Source organism: Zerene cesonia, chromosome 14 (genome assembly GCF_012273895.1).
Source record: "Zerene cesonia ecotype Mississippi chromosome 14, Zerene_cesonia_1.1, whole genome shotgun sequence".
NCBI lineage: Eukaryota > Metazoa > Arthropoda > Insecta > Lepidoptera > Pieridae > Zerene > Zerene cesonia.
The window spans coordinates 5,642,464-5,667,936 of NC_052115.1; the positions used below are offsets into that span (position 1 = coordinate 5,642,464).

The window sequence follows — 25,473 nt, forward strand, 5'->3', positions numbered from 1 at the left end:
AGCACCCCCCGCCCCGCCGTTACCATGGCCGCTACCGTAGCCAGGAATAGCGGGGCTGCCGGGTACTAGGGGCCTGGTCATTTCAACTAATTTAACTTAATTAAAATTTTATGTAACTTTTTTGGAGAAGAGAATTATCGTATACTAGACGCTCGTCCCATCTCGATAACATTTAATCGGGATAAAAAGTATCCTATCACCCAAGTCAGCTCATACTCGCGTCTGTGTACCAAATTTCATCAAAATTTAAAAACAAACATATATAGTGTGATAGTGCCCACTAAGCAGTGGGCATAATAACAAAAATAAAAAAATATATATAAAAAAATATGAAAAATAAAAAAAAATATAAAAAAATATGTTTTTATTTTTTTATTTTTTTCCAGGTCCAACAAAGCCAAGCGTTCTCAAAATGAAGGAGACAGCTTCAAGTTAAAACAACGATTGCTCACAATTGTCTCAAAGGCAACATTGCGTCCACGCGACAAATACGACGTAGTTACGGGGTAGGGTTGGCGTAACTGGGAGGGGCAGGGGAGGGCATGGAGCACTATATAATACAGATATATCCTTTTTTTAAGGGAAAAAGTTTTGTTAAAGAAAGCCCGTTAAAACAACTTGAAAAAATGAAAAAATGGTTGGAGAACTTAAAAAAATTAAAAAATCTGGATGTGTCTGATGCTAGAAATTTTTTTTTATTAATTATGAAATTTTTCGGATACAGTAATGGTGAAAATGCCAAAAAAATTAATTCGCTGGAGTTTTTTTTTGTTTTTACCTAGTTACGCCAACATGTAGTGAACGATCCCTCCAATTTAGATGGGTTAAGAGTTGCCGTACACAAAAATGAATCGTTTATTTTTTTCACATTTGTTTATCATCTACTGGTATACACGGCTGTGTATTGTACGGAGGCCATGTTGAAAGATAACATTTATTATGTTTTAAAAGTGTTTTTGTGTGAGAGTTATCTTCTTTCATGAGACTGTCGCGTAGAAGTTGTTTTATAGATTGGGAATATTTATGAAATAATAAGCGTTTATTTTAGTTACTTGTGTCGGATATAGAATAATATTTGATTGTAAAGGGATCCTTGTATATCGCAAGATTTAGAGGAATATTTCATCTGAAATATATTAATTCGATATGGCCTTCGTAAGTACTAGACTCACTTGATAGAACCTAGTCTAATTTAATTTTATAACTTTTATTTATATTTTAATATTAAAATTATTTAAAAATAAGTTAAATATTCTTTAAGTTCATTTCAGCATTTCTCTTTAAATATTTTTTAGAAAGAAAGGAATGTAATAGAGTTATATAAATAAGGTAATAAAGTGTCAACTAATTTTTACAGAGATGCCAACGAATTCGATCTCAAACTAACAATGATAAGAACACACTGGGTGATTTATATTCGATATATAATATTATAAGGAGTTTAACCCGGTGCATATAGCTTGTTACTAAAAATGAAAAAAAAATTAAACAACGTGAGTTTAAATCTAGTATTTGACCCCAAAATTTCCTCCTAAATCGAGAAGGAATTAAAGAAAACAATTGTCAAATTAGAAATTCGAGGAGTTTTAAGAAAAATAAATGAAAAAATGCAAGCTTAATAGATCTATTGTCATGACTGACATGACTTAATCAGATGGAATGTGTAATTAAATTTCATCCATATTGATTTGTATTTAACATTATATGCACTGGGATAAAGGCCATGAATTGATGTATGATAGTCACCTAAGCTAGTTTCCATACTTCGCCACGTTAAAACTTGAAGTTTTTTGAAAAATAATAGTTTATTAAGAATTAAAATTCCCCAAAATAGTAAAATTGGTTAGGGACATATTTTATTTGAATTCGTAAAAATTGCCTCAGCTTTATTTGCCTATTATGGTCACAAAAATTATTCATTTAATTTTAGTTAAAACAAATGGTGTTCATCGATTTATCTTGAAACCTAATATATATCCAAACTTAATGTAGATCCAAAATGTATAAATTATATTTTTTTTTATTATTTGCCATGGGGTGCTTTCCGTGCTGTCCCATTTAAATTTTGTCTAATTCTGTCGATTTAAACACCTTTGACGGATATACAAGATATGGAATGTATAGCGCCTGTCTTTTAACTTAAAACTATTTTATTCATACATAATTCGTCATACTTATTATTTTTGTTAAAAGAATAATATTTTAAATTCGTAAAATACGTCGCGATGTATGGGACCGAGTTATGTGTGCAGTGATTATTGCAATAACAATGAGTGAGAACTCGATACCAATGTAAATAAATAAATCTATTTAGCTAGTAAGAGGGTCCGCTGCGTGTTACTGAGTTGTCGTGTGTGGATTTTATTGTAATAAATTATTGTTAATAGATCAATAATTATTATAAATGGTGTTTTATTTTCTTTTTTGGTTGCTTTTGTAACTTAATTATGGCGACGTGGTAGTCGCAATACAGAGGCAATATAGAAATATACAAGATAAATTGTACAAAATAGGTATTTAAATAGAAAATTCGTCAGTAAACCCATTTTGGTTTTTAATATACTAGTAGCTTCATACCGCGACTTCGTTATTGCATATTTAAAGTAAAATAGACAGTCCCGGGGTTTTCCCCGAGTATATCCCGTTCCCTTGGGACTTCTGGGATAAAGGGATAGTAATGTAATATTGGGATCGGAATCGGTGCAGTGCTTTAAGCGAGAAGATCTATATTATAAGTCATCTCCGGGTCTCAATTTTGTTATTAAAAGTTAATTATGTCAATATAAATTCATTTATTTCTAATATAAAGGTAATTTAAGATTCTTATTTTGCCCATTTTTCTACTTTTAGTCTTAATTGGTAACAACTAGCAAAATGGCAAAGAAACCAAAATAAAACAGATAAAAAATGTATGTATTTACATCGCAATAAGTACATAACAGGAATGTTTCAAATGCATTTACAGAAAATATATATGTATTCTATACAAAATAAAGATCAGTTTCGTTCAGCAGTCTTATAGGAGTTAAGTCTATTTTTTGATAAGTCCAATTTTTTTAGCGACCTCTTCAAACGCGTTGACAGCTTTTTTTACGTCATCTGTGGTGTGCGCTGCGCTAATTTGAACACGCACTCGCGCTTGGCCTTTCGGTACTACGGGGTAACTGAATGCTACCACATAGATTCCCTTTACTGTAAAAATAATTGTATGGTTAGAGAGTAAGATTCACTGCGCACTTCTTAGCAGTTTTATCAATCTCTAATAAATCTTTACGTATTTGTGCGTATTCTCTATTTTATATACGCCATTTTTTTATTATATCTTTAACTAGCGGTCCGCCCCGGTTTCGCCCGTAGTATATAGCCTTAGTATATGTTACTTAGTGAAGATGCAGCTTTCTAATGATAAAAGGATTTTTGAAATCAGTCCAGTAGTGTATGAAAAATCATGAAATCATCCAAAAGTGCAAGTGTTTCCTCATAATAATATTCGTTTAGAGTGCTATGTACAGAAATTCAAAATATATGAAACCGCACCATAGAGTGAGGGTTATCTAAACAAATTGTTAACCTTAACCCCCTTCTTGACGGGGAAAAAAAATCATGCGGCAATAAAAACCATAGTGCACCTTAATGTTCACACATAGATATGCACTAACAACAGTGTTCCCAAAACTTACATAGCATTCCGGAAGCTAACTCCACAGCAAGTGGTGCCTCTCCCACCATCACAGGGCAAATAGGATGCCCGTCCCCCGCCACAGTCAGGCCAGCTTGCTTCATCCCTTCGCGGAACAGTTTGGTGTTTGTATGCAACCGCTCTCGCAGCTCGGCGCTGTGTTCGACTAGATCCAGTGCCTGGAAAAAAAAAATATTTATTTTATTTTTTTTATTGTAAAATTTTTTGATGAAAAGATATAAGCGGTACAAATCACAGACAGACATTATCGGCAGCAATGAAACAATAACATCCGAAGTCATCGTCATCTTAAAAATTAATTAAAATAATCACTTAAGCAATTTCAAAATAAAAGCTATCTGTGTGTGTATTGCAGAAAAAATTAATTTGTATCCGATTTTACCTTCAAAGAAGCGCCAACAACGGGTGGCGGTGGGGCATTGGAGAACAAATATGGCCTAGACACATTTCGTAGTAAAGTGACGAGTTCCTTGGGACCGGTGGTGTACCCGCCCGCGGCGCCGCTCACTGCCTTCCCGAGAGTCGAACAGATTATATCCGCTGCTCCCATGAGGCCGCAGTATTCTTCTGTTCCTCTGGTAAAAAACATAGTTTCACATTTTAATTTATTGCAATTGATTGAGATTGCCTTTTTTAAGAATTGTTTTAATGTAGAAATTAAATACGTAATACTTCAGGATTCTAAAAGATTCCACATTACAGGGAATTCTAGTGTGGGAAAAAAGACGTTTCCTAGGTGAAGGAGGGACAATTATTTAATATGACAATTTATAAGGTATTCAAAACTTAAATGCCAATGCACTTTTAAAGGTTTTTCGAATGGACTTAAAATGTCCTTGACATTTATATTCACTTATATGTTTAAAAACATACTATAACCACTTACTTTACATGTAATTTTAAGAGACGGTCAACGATAATCAATAATGATAGGCACTAGGAAGCTAATTACAATCCGTTTAAAAAACATACTACGTTCTTTATCACTGCATTTATTTCTTCACACAAGACCTTACCTTCCCGTCTTTCCAAAGAAGCCAGTGGCATGGCTGTCATCTACAGCAAGCAGGGCTCTGTATTTATCAGCCAGATCTCTCAAACCATTAATGGGTGCAACTGTGCCGTCCATAGAAAACACCCCATCAGTTACTATTAACTTGATTCGAGCTTCACTATGAGCCAAGAGGTGTTCAAGTTCTAGAATCAAAAATGTCTTTGTTAAAGCTGAGGCTAGTTTGCGAATATACTAAATGTGCTAAAAATTTTAATTTACGTATCACGCTCAAGCCAATCTTTATAAATTAATATTTTTCTACTGGTAACTCGGGGATATGCTATATTTAATGTTGCACAAATGAAGTCGTCCAGACAGCCCAATTTTCGCAATAAGTGGCCGTCTGTTATATAAAAAAAATATTTTTCAATGCAGAATCTATATCATAACATACATATATCTATCACTAATTTTGTGCCATAAACTAATCCAAAATCCAGTCCACTAAAACAGCTGCTCCTATTCTAACCATTGCACAAGCCTGGAAGGAATTCGACATGAAATCTGTTGCTGGCTATGGGACCACGATTTGTAATGTTAATACAAGAGTTCTTTTGAAAAAAAGACTGCTTATTATGTAGTTATCTCATTATGATAATAATCTTATTTAATAAAGACGTGGGAAGTGCTGAAAAATTTGGACATAAAAAGCCTGGAACGTTTTTAAAACGATACTTACCAAAAAATTTTTTCTATTCTTTCAAAATTTCTCATTTATAAAGCATTTCAATGCTATAAAACTAAAAATTAAACGATACTTACCACTTAAATCTCTATGTGGATATCTGAATTTCTGCGCCTTACACAGCCGTATTCCGTCAATAATGGAAGCATGGTTCAATGCATCTGAAAACACAGCGTCTTCTGGAGTCAACATCGATTCGAAAAGACCGGCATTTGCGTCGAAACATGACCCGTACAGAATTGTATCTTCCCGTCTGTGGAATTTGGAGAGACGGTCTTCTAATTCCTGGAAGAATGGATAGCATAAATGACATTTCATTAAAACATAAACTGTGAAATCCCACCGTAAAGAAGAAAAAAGACAAACCGATAAAATGGCCCATTCTTAAAGCGTAGTTGTCATATACCTGTAGGCAGCTTTCAAGAATATTTGTTTGTCGTAGGTACATAAGAAAATCCCCGTCACGAACAGGTCAACATATTTGGCGTCACCTTATACCTACTAAATATTGTATGGTATGCATTAATTATTATTTATATGTTCTCTTACCTTATGAATACTTTGTGTACCGCATATAAATCGAACCGAGCTGAGACCAGCCCCGTATTTTTTCACACTATCTTGTGCTGCATTAACGACTTCAGGGTGATTCTATAGGTTAAAAAAATGTAATGGATCAGTTACGAAATATGATTTCCATTACGTAATTTCGATATAAATATGTATACAAAAAAATATGTGAAAGAACGGTTGTATATTGTTGATAATATAACTCACCGATAATCCTAAGTAATTATTTGCACAGAAATTCAAAAATTCGCCATCAGCTCCCTTGACCGTCACCTAAAATAATAATCAGTTGCATTATTACAATGAATAGCACATTAATGAGCAATTATGTCAATGTTACGAAATCGTCGAGTAGGTATAACTTAGTATTTGTTATCATTATCCGTTAACCTAATTAATTTGCATACAGTGTATAAGTAGCTAACTGTATTTATTACATTCGTTCAAAATCCTTATGAACCGTTGGAAAAGAAGGAACCAGCTATAATAAGTTTAAAAAATTTAATTTGTACGGAAATCATTCTGATACATTTATTGTTAGTTTATTTGCAATTGATTCACTCAGAAGAATGCAATAATGTTGTTCCCCTACAAGATTCTGTGTGATGTTGACCTGCTTTAACTACTTTTTTTGTACAAGCCTAGCAAAGTCTATATCGAAAATTTATGTTACAATTTTCATGCTTTCTTTCTTGCTTCTTTTCTTTTGAATAGCAATAATTACCATGATCACGTGTGTTTCATAAATCATACCACCACGCGAATATAGTCATGGTTAACGACTACGTTAGGAGATATATGATAAAATCATATAAAAATTGAACTTGTATTAATATAAAAATGTGTATATGTGCACTGTGACACATGCCAGCTTTGGGTATAGAAGGTTTCCGTTCTTGTAATTCGTTGCTCGCGTGGGCTATAAATGTTTATACTTATAAAGCCAATACAAACAGACAAACATAGAAATATAAAATTAAAAAAAAAACTAATATAGTGCTATTTCTTTTCTTATATCTCCCTGGCTTTCAGCATTTCTACCGATCCGACGTTTTATTACATTAGCTAAAATATATGTATGAGATATTAAATACGTATGTAATAAGTATTCAAAAGTATGTAGGTAAATAATAAATATGAAATTCTTGCCAAAAAACTACGAGGTCATATCACCGGAGGTGTTTAATTACGTCTAATAAAGCAATTCACAAAACAAAACACACTCAGACTCGGAATGCAGAAACATTCGTACATTTTATAAAACACTTCAATGATAGTCATACACTATATATCTTATATCTTTAAACGAGCAATTCTTGTGTATATATAACTATATATATATAACTATATATATATATATATATATATATATATATATATATATATATATATATATATATATGGAATCTCGGAATCGGCTCCAACGATTTTCATGAAATTTAGTATATAGCGGGTTTCGGGGGCGATTTTTTAACAAATAGGAGGCGTTTGAGTAGTCCCAATTCCTGACTTCTATTGGCGAATAATAATACTATAAATGCGAAAGTTTGTTACGATGGATGCATATGTATGTGTGCGTCTGTTACTCTTTCACGCAAAAACTACTGAACCGATTGCAATGAAATTTGCTTCGTAGATAGCTGGACAACTGAAATAAACATAGGCACTTTTTATACCGATATTCCTACGGGATACGGACTTACGCGGTTTCAACCGCGGGTCACAGCTAGTATGGTAATTAATAAAGCAAGTTAATACAAATTGATGTTTTTGGTTCTACGACAGTTAACTTTAATAAGACTTTTATATTGGCCCTTTGACAAAACAAGTGAGAGCATTTTCGGTATAATGTCCATATATATCTGAAGACCTCGGGTACTGAACCGGCCCCCTGGCCCCAAATTGTTTTCTGTATAAACATGTTTGCATAAAGTAATGTAATGGCGAAAATATATGAAAAGAAAAGTCGTAATGTACTAGTCGAATTTGTTTTTCGAAGTTTTATCGTTTTTATATTTTGTGGAGAACCACTCCTAAATCATGTGCATGAGCAATCCAGGTTACCTATTCATACATTATTTTTGTTATTATTTATTATTAATTATTTACCAAGTTACCTTTCTATCCTGCGGCGATGTGATGATGCGTTCATGTTTCCAAGTTTTGGCTCTCTTTATTTCCTTCAGCCGGTCTTCCAACACTTCTCGAAGATTCTCGACACCGGCTCTCTCTTTGGATTTCAATTCGTGCAAGCAGCGAGCTTGTTGTCCATTGTATGCTGAAAGTAAATATTGCAATTATTTAATTAGTGTGGACGGTGAAGTGAAACCGTATCGAAGCATATGACAGACCTCAAATATTACTAAATAGTTACTTTAAATCAAAGGATTACTAATGGATGTTTCATTATTTTCCAATCAATTGAACCATATAAATATTTTCATAATAAGTGTAATTTGGCCTTGTATATGTTATAGAGCGACTTAAAACCCAGTAAGTAGGTGTGTCACGCGAAACAAGCCAAGGAGCCGGTTAGAATATTAAGACTATTTAGATGACGTTTGTAAACTTGTGAATAAACAATACCTATAACAGGTAGAACAAAATTCAATTTTGTTCCTTGCAAGAGATTTTGATTAATATTTTATTCTAATTTGTACACATCATATTAGGTACGGGGCGGTGTAAGCTTGTAAATTAATAAAAATAATAAGAAGGAATGTACTTGCCATTAAGAAGCATTTTTATTAATACTAGAAATTAAATAAATAAAATAGTGTTTCTACGTTATTCTGTTTATATATTTATTTATTAAATTTTTCGTACAAAAGCAAAATAAAAGAACATTAACTTTTTGTTAAATATTTTCCGTATCTACTAAATATTTAATAACCAAGAAAATCCTACAAATTAGTAGTAAATATAATTTATTCGTATCCTATATCCATAGGAAACAAAACAGAGTAATTGATAAGCAGTGTAAACGAAACATCGAGATTATGCCATCTGCAAATCGTATTATTTACCGCGAAGGTCATCCGTCTGTCGTGACAATTTGGGAGGCAGAGGCATGAGCCTTTATGTAATTTCCAACACAAAAATTGAAAAGTTGTTGTTTGTGTCAGTTTACTAATATAATAATTTCGCTATATTTATGGCTAATCACTTATATTGTTTTGTTAATTATAATTCTAAAATACAAAGCTTAGCTAAAGGTATACGTTATTGCGCTTATACCATTGTGTTATTGACACTTGATGCCCATATCATTTATATACCTAGAAACTTCGTAGGCTATTTATATAATATACAAAATGTAGCTTGTCATATAAATAAGGTATTGATTTCACTAATCACATTCAACTATAAAGTTGATTAAGAATCCAATTTTCAAAATTTCATAAATCATCGTTATAACTCTTATTTTACAAGTATTTAACTAACGCAACAAAAACCTTTACTCAATGTGTATTTCTTCAAAATTTTACTTAAGTGCTAATGAACATGATGTCAATAAATAAATACGTACCGATGCGCAGGAGTTGCGAGCGTAGTGCCATCTTGCTTCTCGACAAATGCCGGCCAATGGAGCCGCGGCGCCGGCGCGGGTGTGGCGGGTATGTTTTGTAGACTAGTCACGCAGGTTTCGTATTTTCCTACTTACTTTTGGCACGAGGTCGGAATCGAATTGACTGTTACGTCACTAGACTGTAGAGGTTTTTAAATTCAATCGCTAAGGATACAGGATATTTAGTATACTGTGATAAATAGGTGGATCTATCTATATTGGGAAAGACAGCTAATAAATATTTTTGAAGCACTATCTTAAGGTTGAAGAAGATTCGATTGTTTTACAAATCTTTTTTTATCGATTAGAACAAAAGCAAAATATGTAGGTAGCAAAATAAATATTATATACTTAACAAAATATCTACTTAAAAATAAAAACACGCTCTAATGACAGAAGCAACAAAAATAGTTTAGGTACATTGAAACATACTTATCACAGATACTATACTATAAACATATAGCTGAAGCAAAAAGAAAAGGGTTTTAAATACCAACTACGCCTCTAGATATCCATAATTATCTTCTATATCTTCTATACCTAGAGTCTATAGACTAGAAAAACGCTACATTAAGGTAGAGAGAGGGAGAGATTACTATTTTTATGTACGAGAAGATTCCATTCTTGTAAAACATTTATATGGAAACGAGTTTAGTTCCCCCTTTTCCTACCTCGAACGTGCCAAATAAGCAAGTTTATTGATATGTATTAATTTCTTAGTTATAGGCCTAACTGTTGCAAATCTATAGAATATGTTTTGGTTTTAATGTTTCTCATTTTATTTGTTTCTTTTGGTATATGAACATGTCATGCAAATATTGAAAGGTTTATGTTTAAAATTGATTAATTTGAATAATGCAATACATGTTATTAATTTTAACAATCTTATTAATAGTATTTTCGTCTATTTGATTATACGCGTGTAGTATACTGAACTCTAAATCGATTCGGTAATAACGTTTTTTAAAAAACTTTAAAACGCATAATAATGCCAATTTCAAAATGTAACGGTTTCACATCTGTAGATTATATTATAACATATTATTTAATGAAAAATAATGCGGACATATTTAAAATTTTGTACACTTAAGAAGGATCGGTGGACGGTGAAATTACAATAATTTTATGAGTTATTTAATTAGTTATACAATTATTATCCTATTTAGGATCGCCAGGATTAAATAATTTTCTCACGGGAAAGGGACACTTTGTGTGCAAGTGAGAATATTAAGTTGAATTTATAAGTTTAAAGATATAATAAAGGCGATATGGAAAAGGGTGTACAAAAAAGGCACAGAATTATCAAAACACATTTTTATTAATTCATAATTTTCAGATAAAAACAAAATCGATGCAATTATTATTATCTAAATACTCGATCATGTATTTTAAATATTATAACATTTTCTCTTCGTTCCGATTTTATGTGGAATGCGGTTACATCCGACTCTGTAAAATAATACCTAAATTAAAAGACCGTAACAAACATTCTTGTTTACATCAATATAAATAAAGTAAAGTTTAACAATTATATATTGTTTATATTATCATCGCATCATATCTGTAAATCGTTTTGAAAATTTTTCGTATAAAACGACCAAAAAGGTTAAATTTAAAAAATTAAATTAAAAACAATACCTACACAAATGATAAGAAACTGTAATCTGTGTTAGTATATCTTTACTACCTCAACAATAATTAACGACTTTAACAATGAATTTAAATGACGTCTTTAAAGCTGGCTTAATTCCTTAACACGTTGTATTGCAGTGGTAGTTTAATATTAAGCAAATAAATTCTTTTTATTGGAAAAATTGGCTTCGTGCGTTAATTATTTGTTTTCTTAATTATAATTTACCTCAGTTCCCACATGGATAGCTAACATAAGGTCATATTCGTGAGCTCCTACATATATTTGCGCTCGACCATCATTTCCGACTGTCACAACTTTACCACGGCAAGTGTTGTTTACTTTGCCTCCAGATATCACATCGCAATATCTACCCGCTGGGAGACCTGTCTGAAATTCGAAGCAATATACTTTACTTAGTTTGATAAGACCAACATATTGTATAGGTTATAAATGACCATCATTGCCTTCACCTTATATGCATGCATGTGGAGATAAAACTATTTTTTATTTCAATCAAATGCAAAAAAGGAGTTTCTCAATTCGCCTGTGTTTTATTTCTGGTTTATTACATAAGAACTTTTGACTGAGTCAACCGAAACTGATGATTCTTTTATATTTAAAAACTGATTGATTTTCGATTACAATATTCGTTTTATTTCTGAGAGATGTGGGTAATGTGATCAAAGTCCGAAATCGCTCATTGAGCTAACATTTTGCACAGAACCTGACACAATATCGAAACTCATTTAAAAACAAAATTTTAAAATGATTTCCAACCTGCAAGCTCTGATTTAAATCCCAGAACTCATTATTAAAAGCAATAAAAGCTCTATTTCCTCGACTGAATGCGATTTGATTGCTACCGTTGTCCCACCAGTTACTAACGCCAGTGTTGCCCGCTATGTTCCTGAATGCTACCATTTCGTAGATCTGCCGCCAACGATGCTGGCATACCCAGCCATTTCCACATGTACCATCCTGAACAAAAAATATAAATAAATAAATTCACTTACCTAATGGAATCTCATGATACTAATGGGAAAACCGAAAAAAAAGCATAAGGATGCTGAGTTTTGTTACAGTAGACGAATATGTTTTTGGGTCTGTAGCTAATTGGAATTGGGGCATAAAGTTGACGTTATCGTTTTGAAAATTAATGTCAAATTTCTCTGACCCCAAATATACTTACTGAATTTATCGAAGGTGATATGATATTGCCATTTCTGTCCATTGGCGGTCCCACTTCAGAGTCCCAGAACGTAAAACTGCTCATAATTTGCGGTTCTCCGTATGGATGGGCCAGCAGGAATGCAATAGCACCTTTATATTGACGTGGTTCCTTGTACGTCAGAATTCCTCCACCGCCGCCGTGACCTCTCTCGTTATCGTGGTTATCTATGAAGGTCAAAGCATCACCACTGTTCAAAAGACCCCAAGCTGTACCCCATGTTGCTAGCCATCTCAATTGGTCGTTGCCCCTAAAAGCGTTGCTCAATGCCATTCCCGCTTTGAATTCTGTGACAGCTCCTATCGGGGTATACTCATCGCGGCTTATAGCTTCACCTCCGTAGTCTATGACTTCTTGGTAGATATATGGACGAGCGTTTTGTGGGAAACCGTGAGCGGTGTTGAGGTTATGAAGACGATCGTAAATTATTCGTAAATCTTCTGGCCACATGTGTTTTGCTGCGTCTATTCTGTAATAAGGAGTGTATGGCGTCTATAATATGAGTTTTGCTTTTTAAAATGTCATGTTCAATTTCTTATTATCGTCTGCAGTTACAAGTTAAATGTTGGATTCAGTTCTAAATATATAACGCGTAATATCATCTAGATGAACTGGCTCCACTATCTGTCTAATTTTGTAATTTACAGATAGGTATTTGGTTGTTGAAATTTTCTTTTGTGTTTCGTTATTGTGTTTTGCTTAGTGCACATCCTACTAATATTATAAATGCGAAAGTTTGTAAGGATGTGTGTATGATTGTTACTCTTTCACGCAAAAACTACTTATTCGATTGCAATGAAATTTGGTACGTAGACAGCTGGACAACTGTAATAACATATAGGCAACTTTTTATCCCGATTTTTCTAGATCGAATTACGCGGGTGAAACCGCGGGGCGCAACTAGCAATTAAATAAAGTCATCAAAAGCTATTCCCCAAATATGTAAGCTGTAAAGTAATGCGTTACCTAAATCCAGCAACACCTAAATCAATCAGTTTATTCATAAAATTAACAATCATTTGCCTCACGTGCTCATTGCCTTGGTTCAAATCTTTGAGTCCGACTAATTCACAATTGCGGACCTGAAAAGAGTATCATAAAAAAACTACAGGAGGGATTCATAACAATTGTCAAACTTTTTGTGACTTATTAAATTATCGTCTATTCAGTAGAATGAAATATATATTACAAATAAATTTAAACATAGTAAGAAATAAAGAGAAATATAGAATGTCTAACTACATTTTGAATTAAACTGTATATAATTTATGTTTGGAAGTATTTTAAAAACTCAATATAATGGAATTTCAACTGCTTAAAACTACATTGAGTGCTATAAACATTAAAATTAAATCAATAATAGTCAAATACATAGCTCCCTTTAGCCGTAATTTCTTTTATCAAGTCACTTATTGCGTACTGACAGAAATTTGAGATATTTATTTATTTTAAGACGTTTAATTTAATTGTTCTATTTAAATATTAAAATAAAAGAAATAAATACGAACAAAGCCGAAGATCGAAGCCTTACCCTCCAAGCATTGTTAACATAATCGGATCCATCAATGACGCAGTGTGGCCAGTTGAAATGTTCCCGCCTGAACGGCACAGCGGGGTAATACCAGTCCCTGAAAACGCCTGTGTTGCCAGCCGTACCGACATTTTCTGGAGGCTCGCCAGTCATGTGGTTAATCACTGCGTCTACATAAATCCTATGAGTGTTAAAAAAGCGTTTATGTTTAAGAAACTGTTAACTATACTGTATTTTATTTTAAATTGATTAATGAGGAGTTTTCAAAGATCCAATAAATACTTACCACATATTAATATTACAGTCCCTCCGTAAATTTAATGGTCTATCTCATGTTTTTTATAAAAAAAAAACTAGGTATATATTAACATAAAGTTAATGCATGCGGTAGATAATTTTAATATCATTTTTATTTCAAATTTTAAAAGACTTAGTTGCTATCATGATAATAAGAAGAATTAGACTTACCGAACTCCGGCGTTATTGCATCGCCTTAACATATCAGCAAACTGCCTTTCGTTGCCTGAACGTGTGACAAGCACGTAAGACATGGGTTGGTACCTCTCCCACCAGGGACGATTGTATGTCCATAGTACTACATTTTCATTTGGGGGTGATATCTGCAAATAATTGAAGTAATGATGTCCACAGCGCGCTACTACATTATAATTACCCACTCCCACTCTGGTGACATTTCGTAAGATTTGATTGATCGAGCTTACTGTTTGTATAGTAATGCACAATCTACAAGATTTGTATAATAAAATATTTATTGGTTAACCTTATTGCAGTTAAACAACATTTAATTTTACTTAATTTTAAACAACGCGGAAAAAATTAGTGATGTGTGCCGAGATCCCAGCAGAGCGCATAAAATTTGCAAAGGCTATATGCTTCATATTATATATGCTTAGGACAAGACCTTACTTTAGGTCAGGAAAAGAATACGTGCCTCCGGCTCTCCTACTAACCAACGAAACACAGAATGTTACCATTCCCCGGTGTTAGCTGGTCTAATTCGTACCGAAGCGTGCTCGACTCCCACATTCAACTTACTTGAATGCCGCCAAATCCTTTGGGTCCAAGGAACCGTTCACATTCGGCAGCTATGTCATCCCACTTCCATTCAAAGAGGTGGACATTGACAGACCTCCCACTGGCGTAGTAGGGATTCTTGTAAGCACCTGTGAGTGCTAGCAATGGCAGCAGGACTGCGATAATTTGCTTTATCTGAGGAATAGAGTAGATATATAGTGACCTTTTGATCCTACTCGGTGCGTGAATAAGTTCTGTCGTATGCATATACCTGCTAGAAAGAAATGATATTTACCTATAGAATTATTACAACCGATAGGATTGGAAAATAAAACGATACGAGGGAAAGAATGTGTACATATGAGATTATTACGACTAATAATTTTGGATGATTAAAGCGCAAGATAGATTTTTTTTTAGTAGGTGTGCAGGCTACAAATACAACAAAACTTTTTTGCAAACAGATATATAGAGGAATATTTTTAAAATTTAAGGCAATACGCCAAGGGATAATATGTTTAGAAAACCAAATACGAAATAACAGATCTATTTTCCAAAAGCTAATCATCGCACATTCCAAATTACTGGTTCGATCAGGCTGAAATTTATCTTGTGTACCTAGTTGTGTAGCATAAAAATAAGTAAAATACTCACCGGCATTGCCAACGACCTCCCCGAACTAATTGATGATATTCAGATTAAATGTTATAAGAATACGATAATAAATATTAAGAAGGTTAATTTCCTATCTTTTTATAATATTTTATCATAATTAAGTGATAATCCTTGTTTGTTATATACAATATTAATGTACCTACTATGTAGGAAACAATTGTTATTACTTCTAAATAGGACTTTCTTTCTTAATCTTTTTCAGACGCTAAGTAACAATTGACCGCCTCCTTGGTACAGTGGTTGACGCGTGAGCTTAGAACCGAGGGGTCCTGGGTTCGATTCCCGGTGGGGACGTACAAAAAAAAGGTCTCGGTCTGGCAGGACACAGAAGGTTGGTCACCAACTTGTCCATAGAAAATCAGATCAGATGTACATCATCTGCCCCATACCCCACTAGGGGACACGGGACTTCACACATCACACAAGTAACAATTACAATATTGTTATACGATATTAATATAATTGTAACATGTTGCAATATTTACCATGTTATAATATGATTTAGTGAGAAAAAAAATTATCTATATATTTATATTTTGCTTCAAGAATGTTGGCATGCTTATAGTGAGAGAATGTAAAATACAGACGTAATTGCAAAATTTTTACGTTTATATATTATATGTAATTCGATGCTTAGAACAGCGAGCGTGACCACGTTGTAACCATGTATTTTTTATACGAGTATTTCTAAATGTTTAAAATACTCTCGTAAAATCTAGCTCAACAAATTCCAAGCATAGGTAGAAAAAAAAGAAGTTGAATTATGACGCACAAGCAACAAGTATGTGGAACATATTAAAACGACTCAGATCAGAGACTCAGAGGGTCAGCAAATAGAAGCAATAAAATTAATAATTAATTATAGGTACACAAAGAAAGTTAAATAATTTGTAGGGCCGTGAAGTCTCAGCTCTGCCTGATAACCTAGCAGAATTATATTATTACTTTTTGGAGAACCTACTTCAATCATGAGCTGATAACTGATTCGATACGCAAAGACACGCACAGATAACAGTATAGATTCGAAAATTGTATGTACATTAATCTTCATTATTATGAATGTCTAACTGTAATAATTGTTCTAAAATCAATGCATGACTTTATTTTGAACTAACTGCTAGATAACTTGTCTATCACTATACAAAATTTTTTAAATTTTTCAAATACAGGATTAACGCACACACAAATAAAACAGACAAAAAAAAAACAGAAAAATCAACTAATCATTGTTTGGGGATCTTTAAAACATCCATATTATTTCATATACAGAAATTACCAAATTGCTGTTTACTATACGAATCGAGATAGTTTAGATTTGTTGATGTACCTAGCAAGTTAAATAAAAGTAGCGATAACATTCTAAAATTTATCGATTGTATGTGTTGAATTATTCTGTGCACAGAAAACATAATGCCATACTTGTAGCAACACTACATTTGACAAGTCTTGCCAAATGTCATTAGATGTCTGGCGAGTGATGCTCTGTGCTTCGCTTGTTGCACTTGTTGTTACTCGCCAACTAACGCTCGTAGTGTTTGGAAACTATATAAATCTTTCAAAATTCCTCAAACGTGAACTCTTCAGAGTCAAGACAAATAGTAATTAGCATTATAAAACTTAACACATCAATACAGTTAAATATATCGTATAACTTTAGACTGTGATATTGTCTAATGTGTGGAATTTGTTTTGTTTGACATTATAAATTGAAGTGCGTGCATAAATTCCTTACCAAAACAATAATTGTACTCAGAATTTATTAAAAAAATAAAGTGAATATTAAGTATTTCAATATGGGAGTAAAATTTTATGTTATTTTTGCATTTTTATGTGCGGTTCCAATAATTTACGCTTGTAATGAGGCTATTTGTGCCAGCGTAGTCTCAAAATGTATGTTAACTCAATCCTGTAAATGTGATTTAAAGGACTGTACGTGTTGCAAGGATTGTTTTAACTGCCTCAGCTACTTATATAGTGAATGCTGCAGTTGTGTTGGTAAGTAAAAAATCAAATTTGTCATTGGTTCGAAAGACGTGCAATATATTTTTCTGAGTTTGTTGATAAAAAACTGAAAATAAGCAATTGTTTTTATAGTTTCGATGCTATTCCATTATTTCATATTAAATTGAGTAATATGTGCATTTTGCAACATTAAATTGCCAATATATATCTAATTTCATGTATATTATACATAATTATATGTATAAAATATTAAGAACTTTTTCTTTAAGAAATAAGTACTATTTTTAACAAGTTAAGGAAGTACTAACTTTAAAATATCAATTAAAACTCATTGAGTCAGTGATAATTTGTTAATGTACTACCATTTTTTTTAGACATGTGTCCCAAACCAAATGATACACAAACTGAGCTGTCTAAATCTTCACATGTGGAAGATTTATCGGATAATGTACCTGACCTGTTTGCTGCTCTAACAAGTGATGCAGACCCTCAACAGAGGTGGTTATCCATCACATACCCAGTGGACATTGATATATCTGCTTATAGACCTGCATCTGAGAAACAACTGGTTTACCATCTGCGTAAGTATAACTGTCTATGGAAATTTTTAAATGTATATAATATTTGTATAAAATTCCCAGGCAATTTCTAAATTTGCCGGAAAGTCAAATAAGTTATAATAGATTAATTTCCTAGGAATAAATTAAAATTCAGTTCAATTTGAGAAACACATCACACACTATTGAGAATATCCATGATTTGTTGAAGAATGTGTAAGTATATTTATTAAAAATTGTATGTATTGTTGCTATGTATTGATGTTTTATTTTAATTATAACAATTTCTTATATTTTATTCAAAAGAAATATGATTGCAATGTATGCATGCATGTCAGTAATATTAATCCAAGTAACTAATTCATAGAATTTTCATCTTTAATAATCTATACTAAAGTGCATAAATGTGCAACTTTGTGACAATGTGTTTCTATTCCACTCTGGTTTTAATATGAAATACTAAATTGGATATTCTGAAAAATTTTAAGGGAGCCAAAAGGGTTGGTTGTAATGTGTATGAGAACTTAATTGTATGCTGAAATGTGAGATTAATCTCACATTTCTCAGAACAATAATAAAAAAGTTCTATTCATATATAAAGCACCATAATAATATTTATTTTCTCACACTCATTACGAAAAACCAATTCCACCTAATAGCCATTAATAATTCTCAGAACATCAGACCCCCACTGAGAGTTAGCAATGAGTCATAACATTCTGGAATGCCTGCTGCTACCTGCCACCTGCCTCTGTGATTCAGGCTTTTTCCTGTATACTATCTCAATCAATGAAAAACATTGTTTCTTATCAGTTACTGTTACATTGAACAGTTCATTTTTTTGATGAAATTCTTTGAAGTGTATTATACATGGATAATAATCTCTTTTAAAACTGTAACATGGTAATGAATGTATTTGGGAGTTGGAACTCGGCGTCATTCGTTTTGCTCTGCATTATAAGTTTGTCGTGTATATTTAAAATTTATACAAAATTTCATTCAAAAAATTTGTTTTCTAAATAGCATAAAATTACTTTATTAATAAAAAAATTACAGCGTCATGTTCGTTTCGCTCGCTCGCCTTTCGCTTATTCGTTTTCTAATATCTTCATCGTATTTGTAACAACAGTTGTAATGTCTCATTTATGTACGTTATAAGTTCATATGTTCATATATGAAGAAAATAATAACATTTATTTCATTAATTAAATTATGAGCAGTTTCGTATGGAACACAGTTTGTCGATAGATAACAATCTCGCGAATGAGATTATAATCTAACAGTGTTTTCTTACGATGATAAAATATCCTTTATTATAAAGAAAAAATCGAAATCATTAACGTGTTTTCTTAATACTTATCAACAGAAAGTGTGGAACAAGAGTCGGAGCCGGTGAGCCGTGACATAGTGACGTTCAACTGTACCGTGGCTTTCCTGTCGCAGTGCATGTCCTGCGACAAATGCCGCGCCTCTTGCAGATCCATGGGCTCTAATAGCTTTAGGTATTGTTTTGTTTCTGTTTATCTGTCATTTGTAACTTTTAAATTAATTTTTATAGATTGCACATCCGTATAACGTTTATTCGATATAATCAAACTTAATGTAAAAGGAGGTTTCTCAATTTTACTGAAGTTTATGTAATGTTTAATATGTATCTATGCTAGCTGCGCCCCGCGGTTTCTCCCGCGTAAGTCCATATCCCTTAGGAATATCAGGATAAAAAGTTGTCTATATGTTATTCCAGTTGTCTAGCTGTCTACATACCAAATTTCATTGCAATCGGTTCAGTAGTTTTTGCGTGAAAGAGCAACAAACACACACACATCCTTACAAAATTTCGCATTTATAATATTAGTAGGATAGGATAGTAGGACTTTAAATCTGGTATTGATTTAACAACGATTTAACGGCAGGAGCAATTGTCTCATATTATTAGTGTTTTTTCTTTATCTTCATCCACATATGAAAAAGTTCTAAATGGTAGATATAATATTTTGTAAATCCCTGCGAATATTATAAATGCGAAAATAACTCTGTCTGTCTGTTACGCTTTCACGCCTAAACCGCTGAACCGATTTTGATGAAATTTAGTAAAAACATAGAAGTGAACTTAGGACATAAGATACTTTTTATCGCGAAAAAAAGGGGAGAAAGGGTTGAAATAGGGGATGAGAGATTTTATGGAAGTTCCTAATTGTCCAACATAAAATCATGTAAGATTCTTTGACACTAAAACCGCTTAACCAATTTTGACAAATAGACTTTGGAAAAGAAGGCTACTCTTTATCGTGTCGCGAGATATAACGGAAATCCCACGGGCGGAAAGCTAGATGTATTTTAAGTCTGCACCACAGGCCAGATTCGCATCCATCCCTCGTAACCTTTAGTTACGGCCAATACTGAAATAAGTCACTTTTCACTTAATGTCTTAATATTTTTTCCATCAAGAATATATACATAGTTATCATTCAAGATTCACATAACATAACGTGAAATCGAAAGCAATTTTATTTGTGTAAAATATTATTTCCTATTGGAGGCGATGATTTCCATACAAAAATTGATAATTCCAATACAATTTCAGATGGTTCCACGACGGTTGCTGCGAGTGCGTGGGCGACAAGTGTTTATACTACGGGATCAATGAGAGCAGGTACGGTTGCCCGATTCGCGGTTCTGTATACAGTATAGTGGCCCGAAATAACCTCGATGTTTGTGGCATTCGTACGAATAACATCATACATCACGTGGCTTTTCTTGTTACCCGTTTGGTTTTATTGATGGATCATTTTGAAAATAATAACGTATTTCTCGTGTCAACTTTTTAATATTACTTTTACTTGAAAAAACAAATTAAATTATTAGATAAACCGCTTTGTAAACTTTTTAATCATATTTTATTATTAACTTTCTAGTCAGTATAAAGATTTTATTGAATCTCAATTGTTATTAATGTATTTATACTCATTTAAACAACACCTATGGGTTACGTTCCATGAACTAAGTATCATAGGTTTTGGTTAAAGTTTCAGCGGGCCCTTGACTAAAAACGTATTATAACCAAATTCGTATAAAAAACCAAAATAATCAATCATACCCTACTCAACTTATATTTTGATTATTTTCTTCAGCCATCCCAAGCCAAACGGATGTGAAGATAATTTTAATGTTTAGAAAATGTTTAGATAAGTTAAAAGTTTACACAAATTAGTTGTCATCTTGTTTACATCTTGTATATGGAATATAAAGCAGGCACCTGCGCATGTGCACAAGGTCGTTACGTCATATAAATCATTATACAAACTGCTGGATACGTATCGTATGTCGAACAGGTGTGCTATTTATTCAAAACCATTATATTTTATTTCATTATATGCGACAATTTAAGGATTGGATTGAGTTTCATAGATCATGAATATTAAAGCGGCGAAACGACTGATGTTCTCATGATTAGATTGTATAGGAGACGTAATTCGTATACCATGTAATTTCGTCTACTTTTTATTGATTCTTCACCTATTGTTCTCAGCGTAATGTTATCTAGACTATGGCAGGTAGCCTGGATAAAAATCGTACTATAGTTTCTGTAAATGTACTATCCAACTTATAAATATTTTGTCCAATGTTCCTGGGATATGCTCCTTCAAACAATTAATTAAACTGATATACATATGTATATTATAAGTATTGCTAAAGTGAAAGCAATCATTATTAGCTACTTTTATTTATGAAAACAAAATCCGAAGTGGGTTAACGATCAAGGGTAAACGATCTCATGAGGGATGCATTACTCAAGTAACTTAATAGATACAAAACTCTGATTAAATTGTATTTATTATATACTAAATAATATTTATTTATTTTTCAGATGCCTTGCTTGTCCAGGTGGTAAAGAAACACCTGATTCCGTGATCGACGACGATTTAAGTTACGACGACCTGGATTATGGGGAAGAGGTTGATGCACAGTCGGTGTAAACTAAGAATAACTAATATGCTATTACAGTTTTTATGTTACAGTCGGCAATGGAGCTGGTGGGACGCCTGATGGTAAGCGCTACCACCGCCCATGACCATTTGGAGAGGCATAAGGTCCCTTGCAGACCTTACGCCTCTACAAATGGATTGCCGACTTTTTGGAAAGGGGTTAAGAAATGTTATATGTTATTTATGCTATTGTCGTGGAATAGGTGTAATAGGGGTCAGTGAAGGATGGAATCAAAGTGCGAGTGAGATAGCGAGCTGTAAAATGCTGTTGTGTAAGTGAGATGGCGTGATGTCTATCCAGTTATAGGTCCAATTTTATTGGCACAGGTTATATTGAAAAACATTTGAAACTGACTTTGATTATCGACGACAGACGATTAGAATGTTATTTAAAATAAGAATTTCTTTGAATAACAGTGAAAAATTTAAATTTTGATACGAGATAAACTTTGTTGAGGTGTTGTAAAGAATGATTCCTCTCTCATGTTGATTTTTTATCAAGATTGTGCGTGCCCTTTTGCCGCCTATGGTACATTATGTTACTTTATTCTCACAAAACCAGTCCATAAGATAAGTATTTATGATATTATTATATTTGCCGCATAAACTTTTGTATTATTAATTTTTTTAGGGTATTTTTTTTTTTTCTTCGATCCCATTATATTTTAGATAGATACATTGAAAATCAATGTTATTTACCAAGTGGTTTTTGGAAAATACTAATATATTATAAAAGTAAATTTCCGTCCTTGCATCAAATAAATGTTGTGTAGTTTTTTAGGTTTATTCGCATAAATTAATGTTTAGCTAGTGAACATTTCATGAATGTATTTAATTTTTATATAAAATGCAATATTTGTAAGTTTTCGATATATATATCTTGATTAAGCCCTACTAATATTATAAATGCGAAAGTCACTCTGTCTGACCCTCCTTCACGCCTGTACTAGTAAACTGATTTGGATGAAGTTTGGTACAACGATAGTTGTGAATAAGGTTTTTGTCCCGAAAGACTCACGGGATCGGGAAGTAATTGAGTAAACCTCGGGGCTGTTTTCTCTTTTTTTTTTACTACGCGGGTGAGAAGTGAGAAGCATTTTATTATATACAAATAAATTGTATAAATATACTCTTCTATTGGCTTTAAATCACATTTACTACTTAGGATATATTTTTTTATATTCTCAGCCTTGACCTGCTAGATTTATTCATAAGCAGAACATAAATTAAATTGAATATTATACTATGGAAAAAGTTTTTGTGTTAATCGTTAATTTAAAAATGATTTTGTTAAAAACATGAAGCTGCCAGTGGTCCATGTAATAAACATACTAATAGATTTAAGAACATTTAAATTCAAAAGAGATCACAAATATTATAATTACGAATATTTTAAAGTATCAGTATAAGTTTTTATAAGAATTAATGAAATGTATGATTTTTTTATAAGATCTTTTTGATAATTTTTTTATAAAATAATTACATTATTATGAATACTCATAAGTCAATATTTCGTCCTTAAGTTTACAAATATAATATCTCTCATCTCGAATTATAGTTTAAATAACTTTTATATCGTGTATTTTTTACGAATAATATGTAATGTCCACTAAGTTTTGTTCTACGTGAAACAATATGATCAAAATTTTAATTGTTAAAACCATCCTTCTATCGCAGTCAGATAAAAAAAGGAATATACTATCTGAAAGATGACTGTTTGATAATTTTGCTGACTGTATTTTGATACTAATGATTTTTGTAGTTTCTTTTAAGTCGTATCCAAGTTAATTAATTTGATTTTCTCTTATGTGCCAAACATTATTAACTGTACAAAAGTTTGCCATTATTTAAATCGAAAAGAATTTAGAATCTTTGAAATTGTATTGCCATTTTTAATAATTAAGTGCCTTATTATGTGTAAGTCTACAATTTGATGTATTTTTGTAATTTAATTGTGACAAATAAATAATTATTGTATACAATTTATTTGTTTTTGCTTTAATCGAATCTATGCATGTGAAATGATTGAGACAGGGTTTCCACTCCTACAAAATAACTAAATTCTATCTACTTGACGATTTAATATCGTTTAATTACAGATTACTAAATAGTTACAATGTGTAGCACGCATTACGTACGGTCATATTTATTTCCCAAAATCATTTAATTAGTATTTTCTTGTTTCTACGCGAGGTGTTGTTCTACGCAAGTATTATACATTTAGAAATTAAAGGCTTGAGTGAGTTGAGATTGTCTCCCCGTAACCACGCTCGCTGTAGTGTTCGAAACGTCGGGTTAATTATATAATGAATAAATCGCGTTTTAAATCTGTTAAAAATCTTTAATTTCTAAATAATTTAATTAGATCAAGAAAAAAACCGTTAGATTACTAGTGCAACCATTAATATGTTCTATAGTTTCCTGTTACTACAACAACGTATCGACGTCATTTAATGAATTGATATATAGAAATAAAAATGGTCTACGTGCAAAACTAATGCAAAATATCCATATTAAACGTATAACATCGTCTTAACAACACGAACACTTGTAAGTTTTATCGAGGTGCGCGTATCGCGAACTCGTTTATATTTTGTTTAGTAGCTATAACAATCCAACTTTTTCTTAAAGCTCAAGATTAGGCCAAACCAGTTCCTGCAATTATAGTAAATAACTCGCTCCAGTTCTGCCCGTGTTTTAACTTAGATGATAGTAGAATATTATTTTATGTCACACTGAAATAAAGTAAACCAGCTCTAAATTAAAATGATTTTTAAAATTTCTACGGTTATCACAAAATTTGACTTTATGATATACGTTTAGTTTGTTAGTATGAATTAACCAGTACATGCTATGTATAACTCCAACTGCGTCCGCAAGGAAGCATGTCAAAGACTTCTTAATAATGCATCAATAAACTAAATAAGTAAATAGGAATAAGGGAAACATTGTTTGTTTGCTATACGGCAGCTGCAAAAATACTACCTTACCTACCTTTGCCCATCCTCGATTTTTTTTTTTCGTTACACCGAAAATTTCAACTGTGTAACTATCACCTGGTGACAGACGCACGGACAGACATACATACAGACGGACAGTGAAGTTTTAGTCATAATATCATATTTTATATAGTATACTATTTTATTTTATTATATATATGGAAATCGGTTCCAAAAAATAATATATCATAATCGGTAGTTGCGGAATCCTAAAAACAAAATATAAAATGTGTCACGATGAATCGCATTTATTTATCATTTAAAATTATATCATTTTAACTAATTTTTTA

The 25,473-nt window shown here is 32.3% G+C and overlaps 4 protein-coding genes across 6 annotated transcripts in view; 2 read left to right on the plus strand and 2 right to left on the minus strand.

The window, feature by feature from the left end:
* Positions 1-2,405, plus strand: part of LOC119831767 — an 18,869-nt gene extending 16,464 nt beyond the window's left edge. For both annotated transcript variants that reach the window (XM_038355263.1, XM_038355262.1), the window contains one exon: positions 387-2,405. In XM_038355263.1, the coding sequence (XP_038211191.1) occupies positions 387-436 (50 nt within the window). In that variant the 3' untranslated portion in view covers positions 437-2,405. The remainder of the gene's footprint in view (positions 1-386) is intronic.
* Positions 2,406-2,892: 487 nt separating this feature from the next.
* On the minus strand, positions 2,893-9,694 carry LOC119831785 (2-amino-3-ketobutyrate coenzyme A ligase, mitochondrial). Its single transcript, XM_038355294.1, has 9 exons — positions 9,539-9,694; positions 8,127-8,287; positions 6,217-6,282; positions 5,989-6,090; positions 5,517-5,724; positions 4,717-4,897; positions 4,083-4,275; positions 3,681-3,858; positions 2,893-3,192 (listed from the first exon to the last, which is right to left on the minus strand). Exons 1-9 carry the CDS (start codon positions 9,567-9,569, stop codon positions 3,032-3,034), a joined length of 1,281 nt encoding a protein of 426 aa, XP_038211222.1. The 5' UTR covers positions 9,570-9,694; the 3' UTR covers positions 2,893-3,031.
* A 1,274-nt stretch (positions 9,695-10,968) lies between these two features.
* Positions 10,969-15,769, minus strand: LOC119831687 (alpha-amylase 2-like). The gene is made up of 9 exons (XM_038355143.1): positions 15,659-15,769; positions 15,026-15,199; positions 14,438-14,589; positions 13,970-14,150; positions 13,405-13,520; positions 12,400-12,907; positions 11,988-12,188; positions 11,436-11,597; positions 10,969-11,026 (listed from the first exon to the last, which is right to left on the minus strand). The coding sequence occupies exons 1-9, from the start codon at positions 15,662-15,664 to the stop codon at positions 11,015-11,017; spliced, it is 1,512 nt and encodes a 503-aa protein (XP_038211071.1). The 5' UTR covers positions 15,665-15,769; the 3' UTR covers positions 10,969-11,014.
* Positions 15,770-17,132: 1,363 nt separating this feature from the next.
* Positions 17,133-24,163, plus strand: LOC119831813 (protein twisted gastrulation). 2 transcript variants are annotated; one of them, XM_038355344.1, is made up of 6 exons: positions 17,133-17,674; positions 18,016-18,222; positions 19,565-19,700; positions 20,783-20,851; positions 22,067-22,199; positions 22,376-24,163. In XM_038355344.1, the coding sequence occupies exons 1-5, from the start codon at positions 17,473-17,475 to the stop codon at positions 22,173-22,175; spliced, it is 723 nt and encodes a 240-aa protein (XP_038211272.1). In that variant the 5' UTR covers positions 17,133-17,472; the 3' UTR covers positions 22,176-22,199; positions 22,376-24,163. The 2 variants fall into 2 exon arrangements, with proteins under 2 accessions (XP_038211272.1, XP_038211273.1); XM_038355345.1 differs by having other exon boundaries at positions 22,067-22,190; positions 22,367-24,163.
* The last annotated feature ends 1,310 nt before the right edge of the window (positions 24,164-25,473 follow it).

What these genes read in the sequence shown, in the direction of transcription:
- LOC119831687 (XM_038355143.1), bottom strand. An exon ending in ATGTTAACAATGCTTGGAGG is followed by an intron (nt 13,521 to 13,969) that starts GTAAGGCTTCGA and finishes TACTCTTTTCAG; the next exon opens with GTCCGCAATTGTGAATTAGT. An exon ending in TATCACCTTCGATAAATTCA is followed by an intron (nt 12,189 to 12,399) that starts GTAAGTATATTT and finishes TTTTTTGTTCAG; the next exon opens with GATGGTACATGTGGAAATGG.
- LOC119831813 (XM_038355344.1), top strand. Translation starts at nt 17,473, where the DNA reads ATGGGAGTAAAATTTTATGTTATTTTTGCATTTTTATGTGCGGTTCCA. An exon ending in ACAACTGGTTTACCATCTGC is followed by an intron (nt 18,223 to 19,564) that starts GTAAGTATAACT and finishes ACTTATCAACAG; the next exon opens with AAAGTGTGGAACAAGAGTCG. An exon ending in TACGGGATCAATGAGAGCAG is followed by an intron (nt 20,852 to 22,066) that starts GTACGGTTGCCC and finishes TTTATTTTTCAG; the next exon opens with ATGCCTTGCTTGTCCAGGTG.
- LOC119831785 (XM_038355294.1), bottom strand. Translation starts at nt 9,569, where the DNA reads ATGGCACTACGCTCGCAACTCCTGCGCATCG. An exon ending in CATCGCCGCAGGATAGAAAG is followed by an intron (nt 6,283 to 8,126) that starts GTAACTTGGTAA and finishes TTATTATTTTAG; the next exon opens with GTGACGGTCAAGGGAGCTGA. An exon ending in GTTAGCTTCCGGAATGCTAT is followed by an intron (nt 3,193 to 3,680) that starts GTAAGTTTTGGG and finishes TTATTTTTACAG; the next exon opens with TAAAGGGAATCTATGTGGTA.